Genomic DNA, 16,536 nt, shown 5'->3' with positions numbered 1-16,536 from the left:
ATTTGCAGCTGGGGTGCGCGTCAGGGGAAAACAGAGATGCTGAAGAGTAAACAGAAATCGCTTAGTCAGCAACTGTCCTGCCCCAGAGAGGTGAGTGTAAATAGTCTGGTACTGAAGGGGAGGGGCAGTCAGCCAGCACAGGGCCTTCTACAGATGCCACCTCTGAGGGCTTTCAAAGGCACCAGCATTTGTGTTCTGTGGTGGAAGTAGGGACGGTGTCCCCCATGTTGGAGCTGTGTGGTCTTAGCCCTAGAAAAACACACTTGCTGACTCGGGGCAGAATTAATATCAATTGAATTTATTACAAGTTACTAAGCTCCAAGGCACATTACAGTGTTCTGTTAACTACAGAAATGTATAAAGGACAAACAGAGCAGATTCTCCATGTCTAGCATTTCGCTCTACTGTTCAAAAGCATCCGTGCATCAATAAAGCAAAAACAAAACAACACGTGAAGATCCAACACATTCAGGTCAGTAGAAACAAACCAAAACATTTTCCCTCACAAACTTGCAACAAAAAACACCCACCCCCCCAACACCCCCCTTACCATTTTGCAAAGGAAACAAAAACAAAACAAAATAAAGTGAAGACTTCAACACTTGGGGCTGTTCAGAAATGAAGCTCTCACCATTTTATAGCATCATTTTTTTTTTTTTTAGGCAGCAACACTGGCCTTGGCAAAAAAAAAGTCATTTTCTTTTGTGTTTTTCTTCCTTTCAGTGAGTGCATAACAATTACAAAAATACACACCAGCAGCAGTCGTTGCTAAAGGCTATTAATTCTGTACCTAGGCAAACACTCTGCCACCAATAAATGCTAACGAATATGATGCAAATGACCGAACCAATATTATACTGCTTAACACAAACCAGCTTATCCTTCAAATGAAGAAGTTACATACCTTTGTTTCAAAATATAGAAACATACGACGAAAATAATGTCTATACATAAGACTAACTTTTTGCAGTTTGTTATATTCACAATTCTACATCTTGGGAGTGAGGGAAGAGAGGGTCGATGTGGGTGGGGGAGGGGCCCTCTGGACGGGAGAGGAGCTGGTCTGGGGCTAAGGAAGTGGCTGTCTTGTGGTTCAAGGGTCTCTCTCCTTTTTCACTTTAACATCCCCAGCTAAGATCGTCGCGATTTCGCCCTGCATGAAGGCCCAAGGTACATTCGACCCAACCAGGGGGCATTTCTCTCCGCTGGGGCAGTACACCTCGCCGGTCGCCCCCTGGGCCTTGATACTCTCTCTAGAGCAAGGGAAGCAGAATTTGTGGCTGGGAACAGAGGGGCACTGAACGAAATGCGTGTCCTCCAAACGTTCGTGGCAAATGGTACAGCAGAGGGGCCCGCTGTTGGCCATAGGGGAATCCGGAATGTTTTGGGGGTGCACTTGGTCCATGCCCGGGTGGGTGCTAGGCGGCGGGGGCGCCACCTGTAAATTCAGGTCCCCGTTCCGTGATGCCAAGCGGCGCTGCCCGGGTACGGAGGCCGGCGACACTGGGCTGCTGCTGTTGCGCCGTGCGGACGCAGTGGTGGAGTGCACAGAACTGCCATCCTTAGGCGAGTGCGCCGTGCCCAGTGTGTCTGCCACCGACATGAGGGCGGCCATGGGCGACGGGCCGTTCTGAGGGGCTGACTCGGGCGGGGTGGTCCGGTTGGAATGGGGTCCCAGGGGTGGGGGCGGCGGAGGCGGACCCCCTGCCGCATGCCCCGGCGCCGCAAAGCCCCCGGCCGACATGGTGAGCTTTAGTGCCTCGCTCTGGTTCGCCATCCACTGCTGCCTCTGCTGCTCCTCGCCCAGCTTCAGCGCGCCCTCGGCGGAGTCCGGGGGCTCGGGGGACGCCTTCCTCTTGCGCAGGCTGGCAGCTGCGCCCCGGCCCGAGGGGGCGGCGGGCGGCAGGGCCCCGGTCCCCGGAGGCGCGCTAGGGGCGCGGCTTAGACTCACCAGAGCCGTGGGCAGCATGGGGCAGCTGGCGTCCAGGTAGGGCTGGGGCAGCATGTCGGCGCCGGGCACGCCCTCCTTGAAGAAGCGCACGGCCTCGGGCAGCAGGTCTCCAAGTAGGCGCCAGTCCCCGGAGCCGTGTTTCTTCTCATACTCCAGATACTTGAAGCCGGAGGAGAGACCCCGACCGAAGTCTTTCATACAGTCCTGGTACATCTGCTTGGCCACACCAGATGCGCTGGAATACACGTTGCCTGAGCCCGTGGGGTACTCAATAAACAGCTTCAACTCGTAGTCCATACCAGGCTTGGAGACGGCGTCGAAGGCGAAGACGCGGCCCAGCAGCGAGTGGTCCTTCTTAAAACGCACCTCGTAAGGCGTGCAGCCGGCCAGCGTGAGCAGCGTGTCGCGGACCATCTTGGGCTTGTTGGCCCACTCCTCCGCGCGGTTGCGTAGGCTCTCACTCAGCTCAGCCAGGGCCTCGGCGTTACGCTGCTTCTCCTTCAGCTCGCGCTCCTGGTCAGTGCTCGACACGGAGCCGGGCCTTTTGCCACCAGCACCCCCGCCCACCTCGGCCACCGACGACGAGGTCGAAGATGACGCGGAGGACGACGCGGCCGATACGCCTGGGCCGCCCCCGAGACAAGCTGGGCCCCCGGGGGCCCCGGGGGGCGCGGGCGTCGGGGGCCCACGGCTGCCCAGACCATGAGGCGGCGGTGGGGGCAGCACGGGGGCGCTGGCCGGGCCGTTAAGCAGCGTCTGCGGCAGCAGGTTAGGGGGCACGGTAAGCTGGGGGCCTCCGCCACCCCCCGGGTTGGGCAGCCCTGTCACTAGTCCACCATGCGTCCCGCGCCGAGACGCCACCGACGCCGCCGCTGAAGACGAGTTGGGGCTCTGGCGGTTCAGCTCCGGGGGTCCCTCCTCCGGTGTGGGCTTGGGGAAGCCGTTGGGGCCCCCCAGACCGTTGGGCAGCCGCGCGGAGTGGCTGCTGCTTCCCAGGCTCACCGGTGGTGGAGGATATTCGAAGCGGCTGCGCTGTTCCACCGCGGCGGCGGCGGCGGCGGCAGCAGCAGCGGCTGCGCTCAGACCATAGCGCTCCAGGCCGGACGGGGCCGCCAGCACCGCAGGCTTGGTGGAACCATCGACGTGGTTGAGCTGTTGTTGCTGCTGTTGCTGCTGCTGTGCGGCGGCCGCCGCTGCCGCCGCCGCCGCCGCCGCCTCCTTAGCCGACAGGGCCACCGTCTTGACCCCGACGGGCGGCGGCGGCCCGGGGGAGCGGCCGTCCTGGAAGCAGCCGTGCGCCCGCTTCAGCTGACGCGCGGTCTCGATCACAAACTCGATGCGATCCGCGCCCTCGTAGTTGACGCAACCGCGGCATACGGGTTCTGAGAAGTCCCAGATCATGGCCCAGGGCATGCGGGGCAGGTCGCACAGGTAGCAAGATTGTCTCCGGGACGAGGACACCTGCGCCGCCGACATGATGCCGGCCCTCAGTAAGGTAGGCCCCCGCCCCGTCTGTCTCCGCGGCGCTTTCTCCTCCCGGAGGGCTGGCCGGCTGGGGAGGGAGTACGGCTGCGGGGGAAGGAGGGGGGGCGAGAAAGTTCTGCCCCAGGGGCTGGAGGAAGCGCGAGTCTCCACCGCCCGCGCAGCGCCTCGCTGCGGGGGCTCCACCGCCCGGGCAGCGGACGAATTCAGCCCGCTCCTCGCCCCCACCTCCTACTGCGGCTGTTTCGTCTGGAGGGGAGCTCAGGCGCCTTCTTCCTGGTGTCGCAGACCCGGGCTGGAAGCTCCGGGCCCGGGGGGAGGGGGCGAGGGTGCCGGGTGCTGGCCGCCGTTGGTTCTTGGCCCCCTCCCCGGAATGGCTGGTGCCTGGAAGCTCGAAAGAGGTTGTCTCTTCCTCTCCCCTGGGGGGGACCCCCTACGACCTGCGTCCTCTCCCCGCCAGGCTCTCTGGGACGAAGGGTAGAGGGTTCAGTGCCACCCGGTGCCCGAGTCCAATCTTGCTGAAGTCGCTGCTTCCCCGGAGGACCGGGGGAGGGGTTGGCAGCCGAGAGAGGAGCTTCTCCCCTCTCAGCGTCGGCCGTTCCGCTGGCGTTAGCTGGGTTTGCACGGCCGGAGGGAGCCGCCGCGGCCACTGCTTCCAGGACGCACGAGAGCAGAGGAGAGGAGCGCACGCACGCAGGCTCCCGCCGCCCCCAGGCCTGGCGGGCGCCCGGGCCCCCGCGGCTGGCGGCGCTCACGTTGGCTGTAGGGCGCTCGCGCGGCGCCTCGACCCGGGTCGCATCCCTTCCCGCTCGCACTCGCCCGGAATGTGGGGTTGTGATTGTTACTCTACGTTCCGGAGGCGCGGCTCGGCGCTCCCGCTCGCGCTGCGGCTCGCGCTGTCCCGGGCTCGGCCGCGCGGGATGCCGCCCAGGCGGAGCGCTGACGTCACCGCCATGCTCTGCACCAGTCCTCCCCCCTCCCCTTTACACTTCCTCTGTGGAGCCCACTTGTTGCTCGGGAAAAGCGCATGCGCGGCAGGGCGCCCAGATTCCTCCCAGTCGGCCCCTCCTCCGCGCCTCCGCCCTCCCCTCCCCCTTCGCTGTGTGTGTACAACAGCTGAGGCCCAGCGAGCTAATGCTGGAAGACCAGGGTTGGGGGTGGAAATTAAACAGACTATGACCTTTCCTTTCTCCGCCCGGCTTTCCCAAGTTAAAACGCGTTTGAAAACCACAAGCGTCGTTTCCGATCCCGCTCCCCACCCCACTCCGAGCAGTGAATTTAAATGTCCTGTTTCAAGATTTTCGCTGTGAATTTCATAAGGGTATTACCCATTACATCTGCAATCAAACCTCCCTCCCACCCCCCCGGTATGAACGTCACATTCATTGCTACCACTGATGCCGAAGCACCTGCAAAATTAGCTGTTTTCCAGTCTTTCAGAAACTGCCTTTTCGCTTTGTTTTTGTGCCCTGGTCTCGGAACCTGAGCTTCAGCGACGGAGCTAAATGAATTCAGGGTGAGATACCCCTCCCCCAAGCCGTACTCTAAAAATTTTGGCTGAATGTCTAAAGAAGCTATGAGCACCCGGAGGCCTTTAAGGAAAACAGTCTACTGGCTGCGCACAGCTGCATTTGGGGGCAGGGAGGGGGAGGTGCTGGAGAGACCAAACAGGTGAGTGGTTTCTTCGGGATTGATAAAAGAAAGTGGGGGCAGCATTTAATAATGTTGATATATCTTTGTAAAGCACAGCCACAGTTTTCAAAGTTCTTTCTTGTGTGCTGTGATTTCATCCCATAGTGCCCCAGATGGCTGAGCAAGGCCCTGCTTTCTTTTCCGTTACAAGATCACCTCTCGTCATTAGTGTTTATTGCAGAACAAATATGTTGGTCAAAGGGCTAGTTGGGGCATTTCAACTGATTCTTCCAAGTATTGGGCCTGCTTTTTTTTTTTTTTTTTCCATGAAGATTGAGCTAATCCTGGGCGAGGCTGGAGAGGGGTGGCAGTATAATGGAATTTCAGGTTCTGGAGCCTGGCACACTAGGTTGGAATTTCCTCTCTGTCACTTACTGGCTTTGTGACCTCGAGCTAGTTGCTTACCCTAACATGACCTCTGTTTTCCACCTGTAAAATGGGATCAGAGCTCCCAACTTATTAGGACTGTTTGAGATTCCATTTTGTTTCTCGTTGTAACAGGAGGCAACTCACTGAGACTTGCTGTGGGCCAGGCACTGCTAGGTGGTTTACTTGCATCATCATTAAACTCAGTATTATCTGCAAGGTAGATTCTATTATTAACTCTGATTTACAAGCTCAGAAAACAAGGAGGTTAAATAACTTGCCCAGGGTCACACAGCCATTAGAGACAGAACTGGGATCTGAATCTAGTAAGTCTGCTTTGAATGGTGCCTTGACAAGCTTAAGTTCTCAGAGGTGGTTTGGGGTGCTCAAATTTTCCATCAGCGCCCCCCATTTGTTACAATACATACAATCTCACGTAAAGTGCTATGCAATTACATCTTCATAACCAACCCCGATGCTCCCCTTCCAAACAGATTGTGCCATTAGATTTTTCCATATACAGAAGTTGTGGATCTGCCACTGCCACAGACTGTAGTATAAATGCGCCGTACAGTGTGTAGAACACAGTGTCAGGTTCACAGGAAGCCATCGGTAAGGGTTGGTTATTATTAGTGTTGATATTAATGTTGACACTATTGCTGGTTAACGTGTGGAAGTACTTTCCAAGTTGCATAGAATGTAAGGATCCCTACTCATCACTACTATTACTACTAATTATAATAAAGTTCAGTTGAAGCAACAAGAAGTGTTTGTTTTATTTATTTAGTTGCACCGGTCTATATTTGCAGCATGCGGGCTACATAGTTGTGGCATGCAAACTCCCAGTTGCAGCGTGCATGTGGGATCTAGGTCCCAGACCGGGGATCGAACCCAGGCCCCCTGCATTAGGAGTGTGGAGTCTTCTCCACTGCACCACCAGGGAGGTAAGTCCCAAGAAGTATTTATTTTTATTTTGACACTTGACCTTCAGAACCTGTTTTCCGCATCCAGCCCTCCCCAGCACCCCTATTTCCCACTCATTCTGGGGCCCTAGGTGCGAAAGAAGGTGAGTTTTTAAGGATAGGGAGAAAGGGGGAAGGAAGAGCCCTAGGGAGCCCCTCTTTCATCTCAAAGCAGCCAGATTTCAGTTTTTGCAAAACAGTGAGCTCACTGTGCACTCCCCAACAATAATAAACTTTATCTGGCCGGCTGGCTCCCGGCAGTGATTCCTCTGTAAAGAGCTGCTGGGAGCATTGCCTCACCCTCCCAGACGTCAACCCTCCCCACACCACAGCTACCCTGGAGTGAGTCAAAACATAGGGCTAGGAAATGGAGTGACATTCCCACCAGCCTGGGGCTTGAGGCTGCTCAGCTCTGGCTTGGCTGGTTAATGTTTCTTTATATTAATATTTATTCAGTCTGTCCCTTTATTAAACCAGAAATACTGAAGAAAGCAACTTAGCCCCAACCCTCTAGCCAGGCTGCTAGAGAAAGCAAGTCGGATTCTGTGTCATAGTGTTATATTTGGTATGCACACACATATGTCTCCATCTCCTTGTCTGTCTCTTGTCTTTGCTGTTACTAAAGGAGATATATATATATACACACACACATACATGCTGGGTGTCTTCAGACACACAGTTAGAAATAAACATGCATTTAAACAAACTTCCATTACAGTCTCATAATCCTTTAATTTAAAAGGCATAGCTCTCTGGATATCCTTCCCCCTCAAAGAATCACCATCACTTGTGGTGATAAATTTCTTCTTAAGTGCTTGTCTGAGATGGCTCCGTTTGGGGACGTGTCAGGGATTGTGAGAGGCAAGAACACCAATATTTAGGAGATAAATTTCCCTTGGTGAATTCCATGTGACAATACTGCGTCCACAATGGGAAGTAACTGAGCAAGGTGGGGGGGGAGGGGGGCTTCAACCTAAGACACCAGGTGGAGAGACCCACAGATGGGACTGAACGCTGGCGGTGGGGTCTGGGGACTGGCAGAGTCAGGGATCAATCTGGCGCAGGGGGAATGCCTGCAATCTTCCCAAAGTTCCTTCCAACAGTTGCTCTCTCCACCCCCCACTCAGCTTGCCATCTGAGCTGGCATTCTCGGAGGACCCAGCTTTAAACTGGAGCAAAAGGTCAGCTCTCCACTTGGCCTTTCCGGAGGCCACAGCCCAGCGTTAGGGGTGAGAAGGTTGCAGCGGGCTCACGCACCTCGAAACTCCCTGCAGTCTCCCTCCTGTCCTCCTCCCTCCCCGCCCCCGCCGGTTTGTGGCAGAGATGGGGTGGGGGGGGGAACTGCCCTGGCATCCTGCAGCCAGCTGGCTCGGCCTTCGAGGAGGCCAGGCTTGAACCTCGCCTCACCCCACTGCAACGTGTGGGCCAAGCTCTCAGGCAGGAGAAAGGCCTTTTTTGGTAACGCTCAAGCCCGCAGTAAGCAGGACCCGGTTCTTCGGCCCGCTAGAGACGCCTCGAAGTAGATGAAAACAAACGTGTGGGCTGGGCCCTCCTCTGGCCTCTGCCAGGGCCCCCATCCCCACGCCAGGAACCCCCCGGGCGCTGTGGGCGTGGAGGAATCAAGTCAGCACTGTGATTTACACATTTACTCCCAGGCCGCTTCCGTGGCGGAAGTATTTGCCTTTTCCTAAAGGATTAATTCTGGTATTAAAAAAAAAAAGGATTAATTTAGGCCAGGGCATACGGTTACGCAAGAGCCACTAGACCGTGAAATCCCAGGAACAACGTGATTCGCTAAGAACCCCCGGGGAGGGGAGGCTGCGCCGCCCGCCAGGACCTGCCCAGCCTGGGGCGCGCGGGCAGCCGGGCGCTCCGTGCAAAATTGGGTGGAAGGGAAAGGAGGACGTAGCGGTTGGTGCTGGCACAGCGGCCGCTGCGAGCGATCAGATCTCCGACTGCTTTCTTCCTGAAGGGGCGGGGAGCAGGGAAGAGAAGAAAGGCGGGGGGAGTCGCGTCTGGTTCCTGCTTTGGCCGCTTCCTCTCCTAGCCAGCGTGCCAGGGCACGGGGGAGCCCAGCGCTGTCCTCAGCAAAAGCCGGTGTGTTTTTTCAAGTTCAAAAGTAAAGGAACCCTGGAATGAGTCTCCCAGGGAGCAGGCCTAGCGGGAAAAAAGGGGAAGCGCCAGACAGGGGTGCTATTCACCGACCCGTTTGGGTTGAAACAAACACCCACACCCCAAGAAGTGGGGTAGTCGGGAAGGACTTGGAGGGCGAGAGTAGGCGGAGAGGCTGGCGGGTGGCCGTCAAGGCCACAGGTGCTCACACCCTCAGACCCTCCCGCCCCACCCCGCGTGCGTCTGGGCCTCAGCAGAGAGCCAGAGTACCAGCGGGTTCCTACCGGCCCCGCACCAGAGCTGGGGATTTCCACCGCCCGGCTTCGGAGACCCGTCGCCGCCGGCGCTTTCCTGCTGGGGCCGCCAGAAGGCGGGGCCTCGGAGCGGGAAGCCCTCCCTGCTGCCTCACTGTCCCTCGGTCAAGTCAGGTACAGGCGGGTAGCCATCACTGCTGTCCCTGGTTGGGGCGGATGGGCCAGAATCGCCAAGTATTTTGACTTGCCTTTCTTAGCTGGGCGGTTCAACTCGAAACCCAGGAGACGGAGGAAAAGAGGGCGCTTAGCATTGAGTACATATTTACATTATGTTGTTCAGCTTGGACTTGGCCGACCCTAAATAGCTGTGTGACCTTGAGCAAATCACTTGGACTTCTATTTCTTAATCTGTAAAATGGGAATAATTGCACTGCCTCATTGGTCTGTGTGGAAGATAAATATTATAATGTATTCAATAGAATGGAAGCGATTGTGAACAATATAATGACCAACATTTGTCTAGAGCTCCGAAGGGCATTCCCAGACATTATCTCACCAATCTGCACACCAGCCCTGTGAGGTAGGTGTTACTTTCATCACCCTCCTGTATAGGTGAGGAAAGCAGGTCCAGAGCTAGTCTGGAATTGTTGGAAACCAAGTTCTCTGGCTCTAAACTCAGCGTTCCTTCTTCTGTTCCACGGTGCTAGCCTTTTGGGGGGTGGGAGTGGAGGTGGGGGGTGTCCTAGCTGTCTGTAAGGAACTACAAGAAAGTAAAACTCCCACAGGAGTGGCAAGTGAAGAATGCCACTACTGTCCTACTAGATGTGAGATTATGCATAAATTAGCACCAGTTTGGGGGGAGTTAAAATCAGTCACCATTCAGCTTTGAGCAAAATTGTGTAGCTATGATTCCCTGGCATCCCCTGAGACCTTCCTGGGTTTTCTATACCCTGGCCTTAGGTGGAGGTGATGGAGGAAAATCTGAAGCTCTAGAACATAGCAAAGCATCTAGGAACTTACTGAGTTACCCTTACTGAGGATAGCTACGTTTTGGAGGACCCCAGGCTGCATGATGAAAGGGAAGGAAGGAAGTGGAGAAGGTGCACTTTATGGTGGAAGTAGCCTCTTTCCAAAACCACAGATCACATCACACAAGTAACAAACTTCAGTTCTCAACGAATTCAGGTCCTACTGACTATGCACTCACACAATAGGTACCGTCCTGCACTTGGGCTGGGGGCCACCTGACTATGGCAGACTACCCCTCAAAGCACTTCTAGCCCAGGAGAGGCATATACCCTGACAGTCAAGCCTGGCCTAGGTATCGCTGGAGCCAGAAATCAAGGGAATAAGGTAGACCTCAACCCTGACCTATCTGGAGGACCACCATCTAGATAACCTGAACTTCCCTCTCTGGCCAGACCCGGAGGATCCACGCCTGATGTGTCCCTATGAGTGTGAAGCTATTCTCATCACATTTTGTTTCAAAGCTGAAACTTGGGTGCCAGATGGCCTGGTGGGTTTCCATTTCCCAGCTCCTAATCTTGTGCCCTTCTGTTTGCCATTCATTAGGTTATTCAACTATTTAATTAGAGAGCACTTTCTCTCTCAGTCATAGGGATCTAATGATGAACCAAGCCAGATTGGCTCCAGCCCAGAATCTAGAAGCTTCCATTTCCTCCTAGGTGTCCTCGTTTCCTGAAGCAATAGCCCCAAAGCCATCAGAAACAGTGTTCGTACAACACTCCCACCAGCCACATGACTGACTTAGAGCAATCTGCTTATTCTCTCTGAGCCTCAGTTTCCTCACCTGTCAAGTGTTGATATTAAAACCTGTTTTCCTTACTTCAGGGGCTTGCAGTGAAAATCTGTATGTTAATACCTAGGGGTGTAGAAAGGCAAGTGATTGTCAGGAGTCTCCTTTCCAGCGTTAAGCCTTTCTAGGTAAAATAGCTGGAAAAATGGAGGGCTGATCCACACTCTTCCTCGTGCCTTTAGTGGGTTTCCTCCCGGCCAGCCCAGCATCTCTGTTTTTCTGGGCTGAGGACAATCAAACAAATAGTGACTGCCTCTGGACCTAAGAGCCAGAGGGAGACAATAGCAAGGTAGGCTGTCTACTCCTCTCTCCTAGACGGACGAGGACGTCCCATCCCCGTCCCGCAGCAGTTGGATTTATTCGGGGCTTTTACTGTTCTGTTTTGGTCAATTTGGAATGAAAAGAGGCAATGACCTCTTCTTTAAAAAACAGAACTAGGCAGGAAGTGTGCTGGGCCTGAGTGGCAGGGACTAAGGGTGTAATTACAGGTTTTTTTGTTCAGCATTTTCATGTAATTAAATCCAAAGGAAAGCGAGCCTGGCGAGGCTGCTTGGATGCAGGGAAGACAAGAGAGGTGTGTGTGTGGGACGGGTAGAAGAGGCAGGTGAGAAAAGGGTTTGCTTTTCAGGCTGAGAAGAAGCGGGTTTCTCGCCTTTATTAATATTTTTACACTCCTTTTCCAAAAGGTAGCCGATTATTCATCTTTTATTCGGTGCCACTGCACTCTCCTCGGTGATATTTCCCAGCCGCGCGCAGCTTTCTCGGCACTGATTTCCCTTCAACCGTAGACTCTCCCCCTCCCCACTTTTTCATATCGCCGCTTTCTGCCTGGTTGCCCACACAATAAACCCACGGCAAAATCCACAGCTAGTGTTCTTGCCTACGGAGTTTCCATACCAGCGACCTCTGACGCCGCGAAATAGTCCCTCCTTTTGTTTTGAACATCTTCTGGCTTTCCCTGTGCAGCTTTACGGTACTTCGACCACCACCGCCCCACCCAACCTTCCCCGCGGCGGCCTCGGTTTCTCCGGTGAGCCGCTCTCAGTACAGGAGCCCCAGGTGTGCCACGCCGGAGCATCCGAAATGGGTCTGAAGCCTTGAGGCACGCCGGCTCCCCTACCCTCTCCAGCCCCTGCCCGAGCCCTCTGACGTTTCCTGGACGCTGTGAACAAGCAGCAAGAATGGATCCACTCTACTCACATTTTTAAGGCCAGGAAACCTGACCCACCCCAAAACCACGCGCTCCAAAGGAAGGGCAATTGCATTTTCCGGGAGGGCGGGCCTGGAGAGCCCCCTCCTCTCCTCCTCCTCCCGCAGCCCCACCAACAAGGCCCGGAGATTACCGCCCGCCCACCCCTTAACGCCACCTTCACCTACTCTTCCCAAGAACAGATTGTTTATCAGAACGGGCAGCCAAGAACCCTACTCCTGTTTCTGGCCTCTGCCAGACATTAATCACACTTGGGAAAGTCAAGAGCTTGACTGTGTGGGGCGGGGCAGAGGGGGGGGGCGAGTGGGGAGGGTAGTTAAAAGGAAAGACCAATAATTTTGACATTTGACAAACTGACCAAATTGGAGCTACCTTTCCCCTCCTTTATTTTAGAATGTCAGCGCAGAGGACTGAATTATATTCCATTATATTCCATATATTCCATTCCCACTGCCTCTACCCCCAATATTTCCCCTTCTTCATGTTTGATGCTTTAATAGTACTGACTGGCTTTTAATTCTGATTAATATTCTCAGGTGTGTGTGTGTGTGTGTGTGTGTGTGTGTGTGTGTGTGTGTGTGTGTGTGTGTGTTGGGGGCTGGAAAGACACATTCACAAACCTGACCACCTGAGAGATCCCCCCTTTTCATCCTTCCCTTTGAAATGACATCTAGATGGACTGTGGGGGGGATGAAGAGAGGAGGCATGGAAAAAAGGGGAGGGGGAAGCAATTTATGTGCTTTTCTAAGGCAGCTAGTAAAATTCCTAGGGGAGAACAAATGCCAAAATTGACTGTCTTGGTGTGTTTTAGACCAGATCGTCAGGGTGAATCACATCAGGACTTTGCACTGGACCTGCAGCCTGCAAGCCAGGGACGGGCACACAAAACATCCCTGCGGCTGGGAGGTATCCTTCTGAAGGAGGCAAGAGATAGATATTTGCTCTTGCCAGGTTCTTCTCCACCAGGATTTTTTCTCAAATTCATTGCAAGATGGATTTTAAAAAACAGTCTTGATAAAGAAAAACCAGGGGGGCTTCCCTGGTGGCACAGTGGTTGGGAGTCTGCCTGCCAATGCAGGGAACACGGGTTCGAGCCCTGGTCTGGGAGGATCCAACATACCGCGGAGCAACTGAGCCCGTGCGCCACAACTGCTGAGCCCGCATGCCTAGAGCCCGTGCTCCGTAACGGGAGAGGCCACCACAATGAGAGGCCTGTGCACTGCAACGAAGAGTAGCCCTCGCTCGCCGCAACTACAGAAAGCCCGTGAGCAGCAACGAAGATCCAACGCAGCCCCCCCCCAAAAAAAAAACAGGGATAGAAAATGCCCCATAAAACATGGCCCCCAAAGGGAAGGTGCAAAACCCATTTAATCCAAGATATAGATATCTCCACCCTGGATTTTTTTTTCCTTTGCTTTACAACTCTGCAGACATCAGGTTAGCAAAAGGTAATAAATAGTCCTTGCACAGCAAGGTCTGGACTAGTGAAAACAGTTTACTGAAATTAATGGGCCTCGTTTGAACCAAAACCTCCACTTTGGAATTAATGCCAGACATAGTTTTCCTGAACTCTTTCCAACCGCCTAAGCAGCAGACAATTTTCATTCTATTTGTGCTGGAAAATAAAGCCCGGGCCCTTGATCTCAGTGTAGATTATGATTTTAAAAAAAAATATTTAGCACAGTGAACGCTAGGCCAATTTCCAGTTTCTGCTGGTAGAAGCCCTTGTGCTCTGGGCTGTGCTTGACAGAAGTTATCTGGTAAACTTTCCATTGAAAACCATCTCCGAGCTCTCTCCCCATCGGTGGCCTCAGAGCTCTCACCACGACACCCGAGAGATTCAAGGAAAGCTCCAGAAACAGACTCGGTTCTCAATAACAACCCTTTTCCCCAGGGCTCTTGGAAAGGCTGGATCTGAACAACACTGCCTGCATGACCTCAATTCCCCACCCAAAAGGAAGCTCCAAAGCACCCAACCGAACCCCCCACCCCCCGCCGCCCGGGCCCCGGTACTCAGGGTGTCTACAGTTCCGAAGCTGCTTTTATTTTTATTAATGTATTTTTAAGGCTGAAAGGCACACACGCACACACCCCACATAGGTTCACACCCAGTGGTTCTGGCAGGTACAGCGGAGACCCGGTGCCCCGGCTGTCAGTGTCTGATCCCAGCCGGCCCTCCCTCCCCCAATTATTAATAAAAGCCCTGTCATGGGTAGCCGGCGTTCTGGTTTTCATTGTACAGTCTGCACTGGTGACACAGGACATGTGGAAAATTTTGAGAGCACTGCGGTGAATGGCGTGGAGGGGGAGCGTGAGCGGGGGGAGGGGAGCGAGTTACTTTTTAGCTTCCGCTAAGTACTTGGCAGCTCGCCAGACCCGGAGGATTCTGGGAAACGAAAGCCTCCCCAGTATAAACCGCCAGCTTTAAGCAGCCCTGACAGTTATGCTCCTTCCAAACTTGGCAGCCGTTCAAAGTGTTCTTTCATTTGAAATGCTGGAAGCCTGCCATGTGCAATGCAGATTTGCTGTGCCTGTGCGCAGAAGGAACTGATAAATGCCGTTGCGGTTGCCATGGGGACAGGAGGCTATCAGAATGGCCTTGTGATCCGCAGCCTCTCAGCTCGGCAGGCTCTCGCTCTGCCTCCCGCCCCTCCTCCCTCTAGTCAGTGAGATGGTGAAATAAATGTTCTGGAAAAAGATTAACCCTCCCCGCTCCGGTGCCGAAGCCGAAGCGGAGATTAACCCCTAGGCACTTCCCTGGCCTTAAATGCCAACCGGGACCACCGGCCTTGGCACCGTCCTTGGGCGGGTCACCATACTCCCCACCAGCCACCCAAGCAATCCCCTCCCCAAGCCCTGCTTCCCGCTCCCCGGGGGCTCTCACAAAGCTGTGTTTTTAATAGAGCTTTTCAGTAAGCCCAAGTCTAAGTCTTTGAGTCATCACAACCCGGATGTAAACACGGCAGCCCTACATTCTGCACAGTTTGCATGTATTTTATCTTTTTAATAATATTTAGCTGGCAACTTAAAACAGCAAGAATGCCAGATATTTTAGCCAGCAACTTACATCATACAGCATCCATCTTGGGGAGAGTGGCTGCCTGTCCTTTCCTTGTTCTCTCCCTACCCTGAGACCTCAGGAAATCTAGGTCTTTCTGAAGGCACGGTATTGCAGCAACCGAGTCCCTTAGAACCATGGGCTTTAGAATGAGCATGACATCACCCTGGGCAACAACAGAGGATACGTTCCTGTCTGAGACAAGACATCGGGTGATTGGAGGTGAAACAGGTCTTTCATTTACGCTGAGTGTTAGGGTGTGCCTGTCTGGATGGCTGGCCGCTCCCCCTCCCCCCGCCCCCACCCCCCGCCCATTTTGCACAAGCTGCTATTTGAAATACAGTCTGATTCAATGTACAGAAACAAAATAGCACACTCAGATTTGGTACATGTTCAGGTCTATAATGCCAACTCTGCGGGTGGCCTGTTTAATGGGGGGAAAAAATGAAATACTCCATTCCAGCCAAGGCCTGTGGAGGCCAAGGAGGTTTAGCGATTTATTTACATTGAGCAGTATTCCCTCTCAACCCAACTCGCTATTTCCTGAAGGTTTCCTGAACCTAAACCTTCGTTAACATCCCAGGAAGAGAACATATTTTTCCTGTGGCTTTCAATATTTTCTGCTAAATATATTTCAGCACAGTGTTTATCTAGGGTTTCAGCTTTCAGACCTTTATGTACTTTTGACACCTTGAGGCTGTTCCACTGAAAAATGGTATATGTTTATTAAAGAGGACTATGTGCTGGGCGTTAAGGCAGTAGGAATTTCTGTTGGGTCTGTCTATATAATGAAGGCTTCAGGGTAAGATCCAAGTCAGAGGCCTGTTTGGTTTGTGAAGCCCTTTTGACAAAGTGGGCTCCACATAGCTCACTCAGACCCTTGAATACCACAGAAGGTTGAACCAAATGAGGTATTTCTTCATACGTGCATGGCTGACACGGAGGCCGGCCGGCCGGGAGAAAGACGGAAAATGCCCCAGCTTCCTGGGGCTAAGCTGCAGCGTCTTTTAACCCGCCTCTCTCTGGGTGTCTGCTTACGATTGTCATGGCAGTTCTGGCCAGGGCGTTCTGTTTCGCTGGAATTTCCTTACTTTGAGGAGCTCCTTCCAAATAAATATATTAATCAATAAAAACCATCTGCTTCACCTTGCCAGCAGGCGCAGAGCTGGCTGGGTTAGTGCCGAACGTGATTTTTAGGAGCAGTTGGCTCTTGAGATGTTTCCAGGTGGTTTTTGGCTTGGAATTAAACAGGAGTTGGAGGCAATAATCAGGTGATTGCGAAAGTCCCTCTCTCTGCCCCATCGTCACCCCCATACCACCCTCTACTCGGCCCCCACCTTCCCCAGAAAATCCAGGCAGCTGAGTTTTTGGCTCTCACAGCTGCTGAGCTCTGGCAAGCCAAAAGCATATTTTGTGGTGGTGATTTCTTTCTCAGGTTGACCGGCGTGTTTCTGCACTGAGCGCAAGGGCTGTTTCCTGACTATGTGCGTGAATCAGAGGCTGGATTTTTCATCTAGGGCTTCTGATAACAGTTTTAAGCTGGAAGGAACAAAGAAGATCATGATGAACCCCTATCATCAGGGTCCAAAGATAAAGAATCTATCCAAAGAGCCGGCTGCATAGAGCTCAGATG

The 16,536-nt window shown here is 53.6% G+C and overlaps 1 protein-coding gene across 1 annotated transcript; it reads right to left on the bottom strand.

Moving 5' to 3' along the window:
• Positions 1 to 288: 288 nt before the first annotated feature.
• IRF2BPL (interferon regulatory factor 2 binding protein like) lies at positions 289 to 3,460 on the bottom strand. The gene has a single exon (XM_082835892.1). It carries the CDS (start codon positions 3,425 to 3,427, stop codon positions 1,094 to 1,096), a length of 2,334 nt encoding a protein of 777 aa, XP_082692018.1. The 5' UTR covers positions 3,428 to 3,460; the 3' UTR covers positions 289 to 1,093.
• Positions 3,461 to 16,536: the final 13,076 nt, after the last annotated feature.

Source organism: Leucopleurus acutus (genome assembly GCF_964270905.1).
Source record: "Leucopleurus acutus genome assembly, chromosome: 1".
NCBI classification, from domain to species: domain Eukaryota; kingdom Metazoa; phylum Chordata; class Mammalia; order Artiodactyla; family Delphinidae; genus Leucopleurus; species Leucopleurus acutus.
Note: the sequence above shows the minus strand (reverse complement) of the source record. Positions and strands in the feature narration are given on the sequence as shown.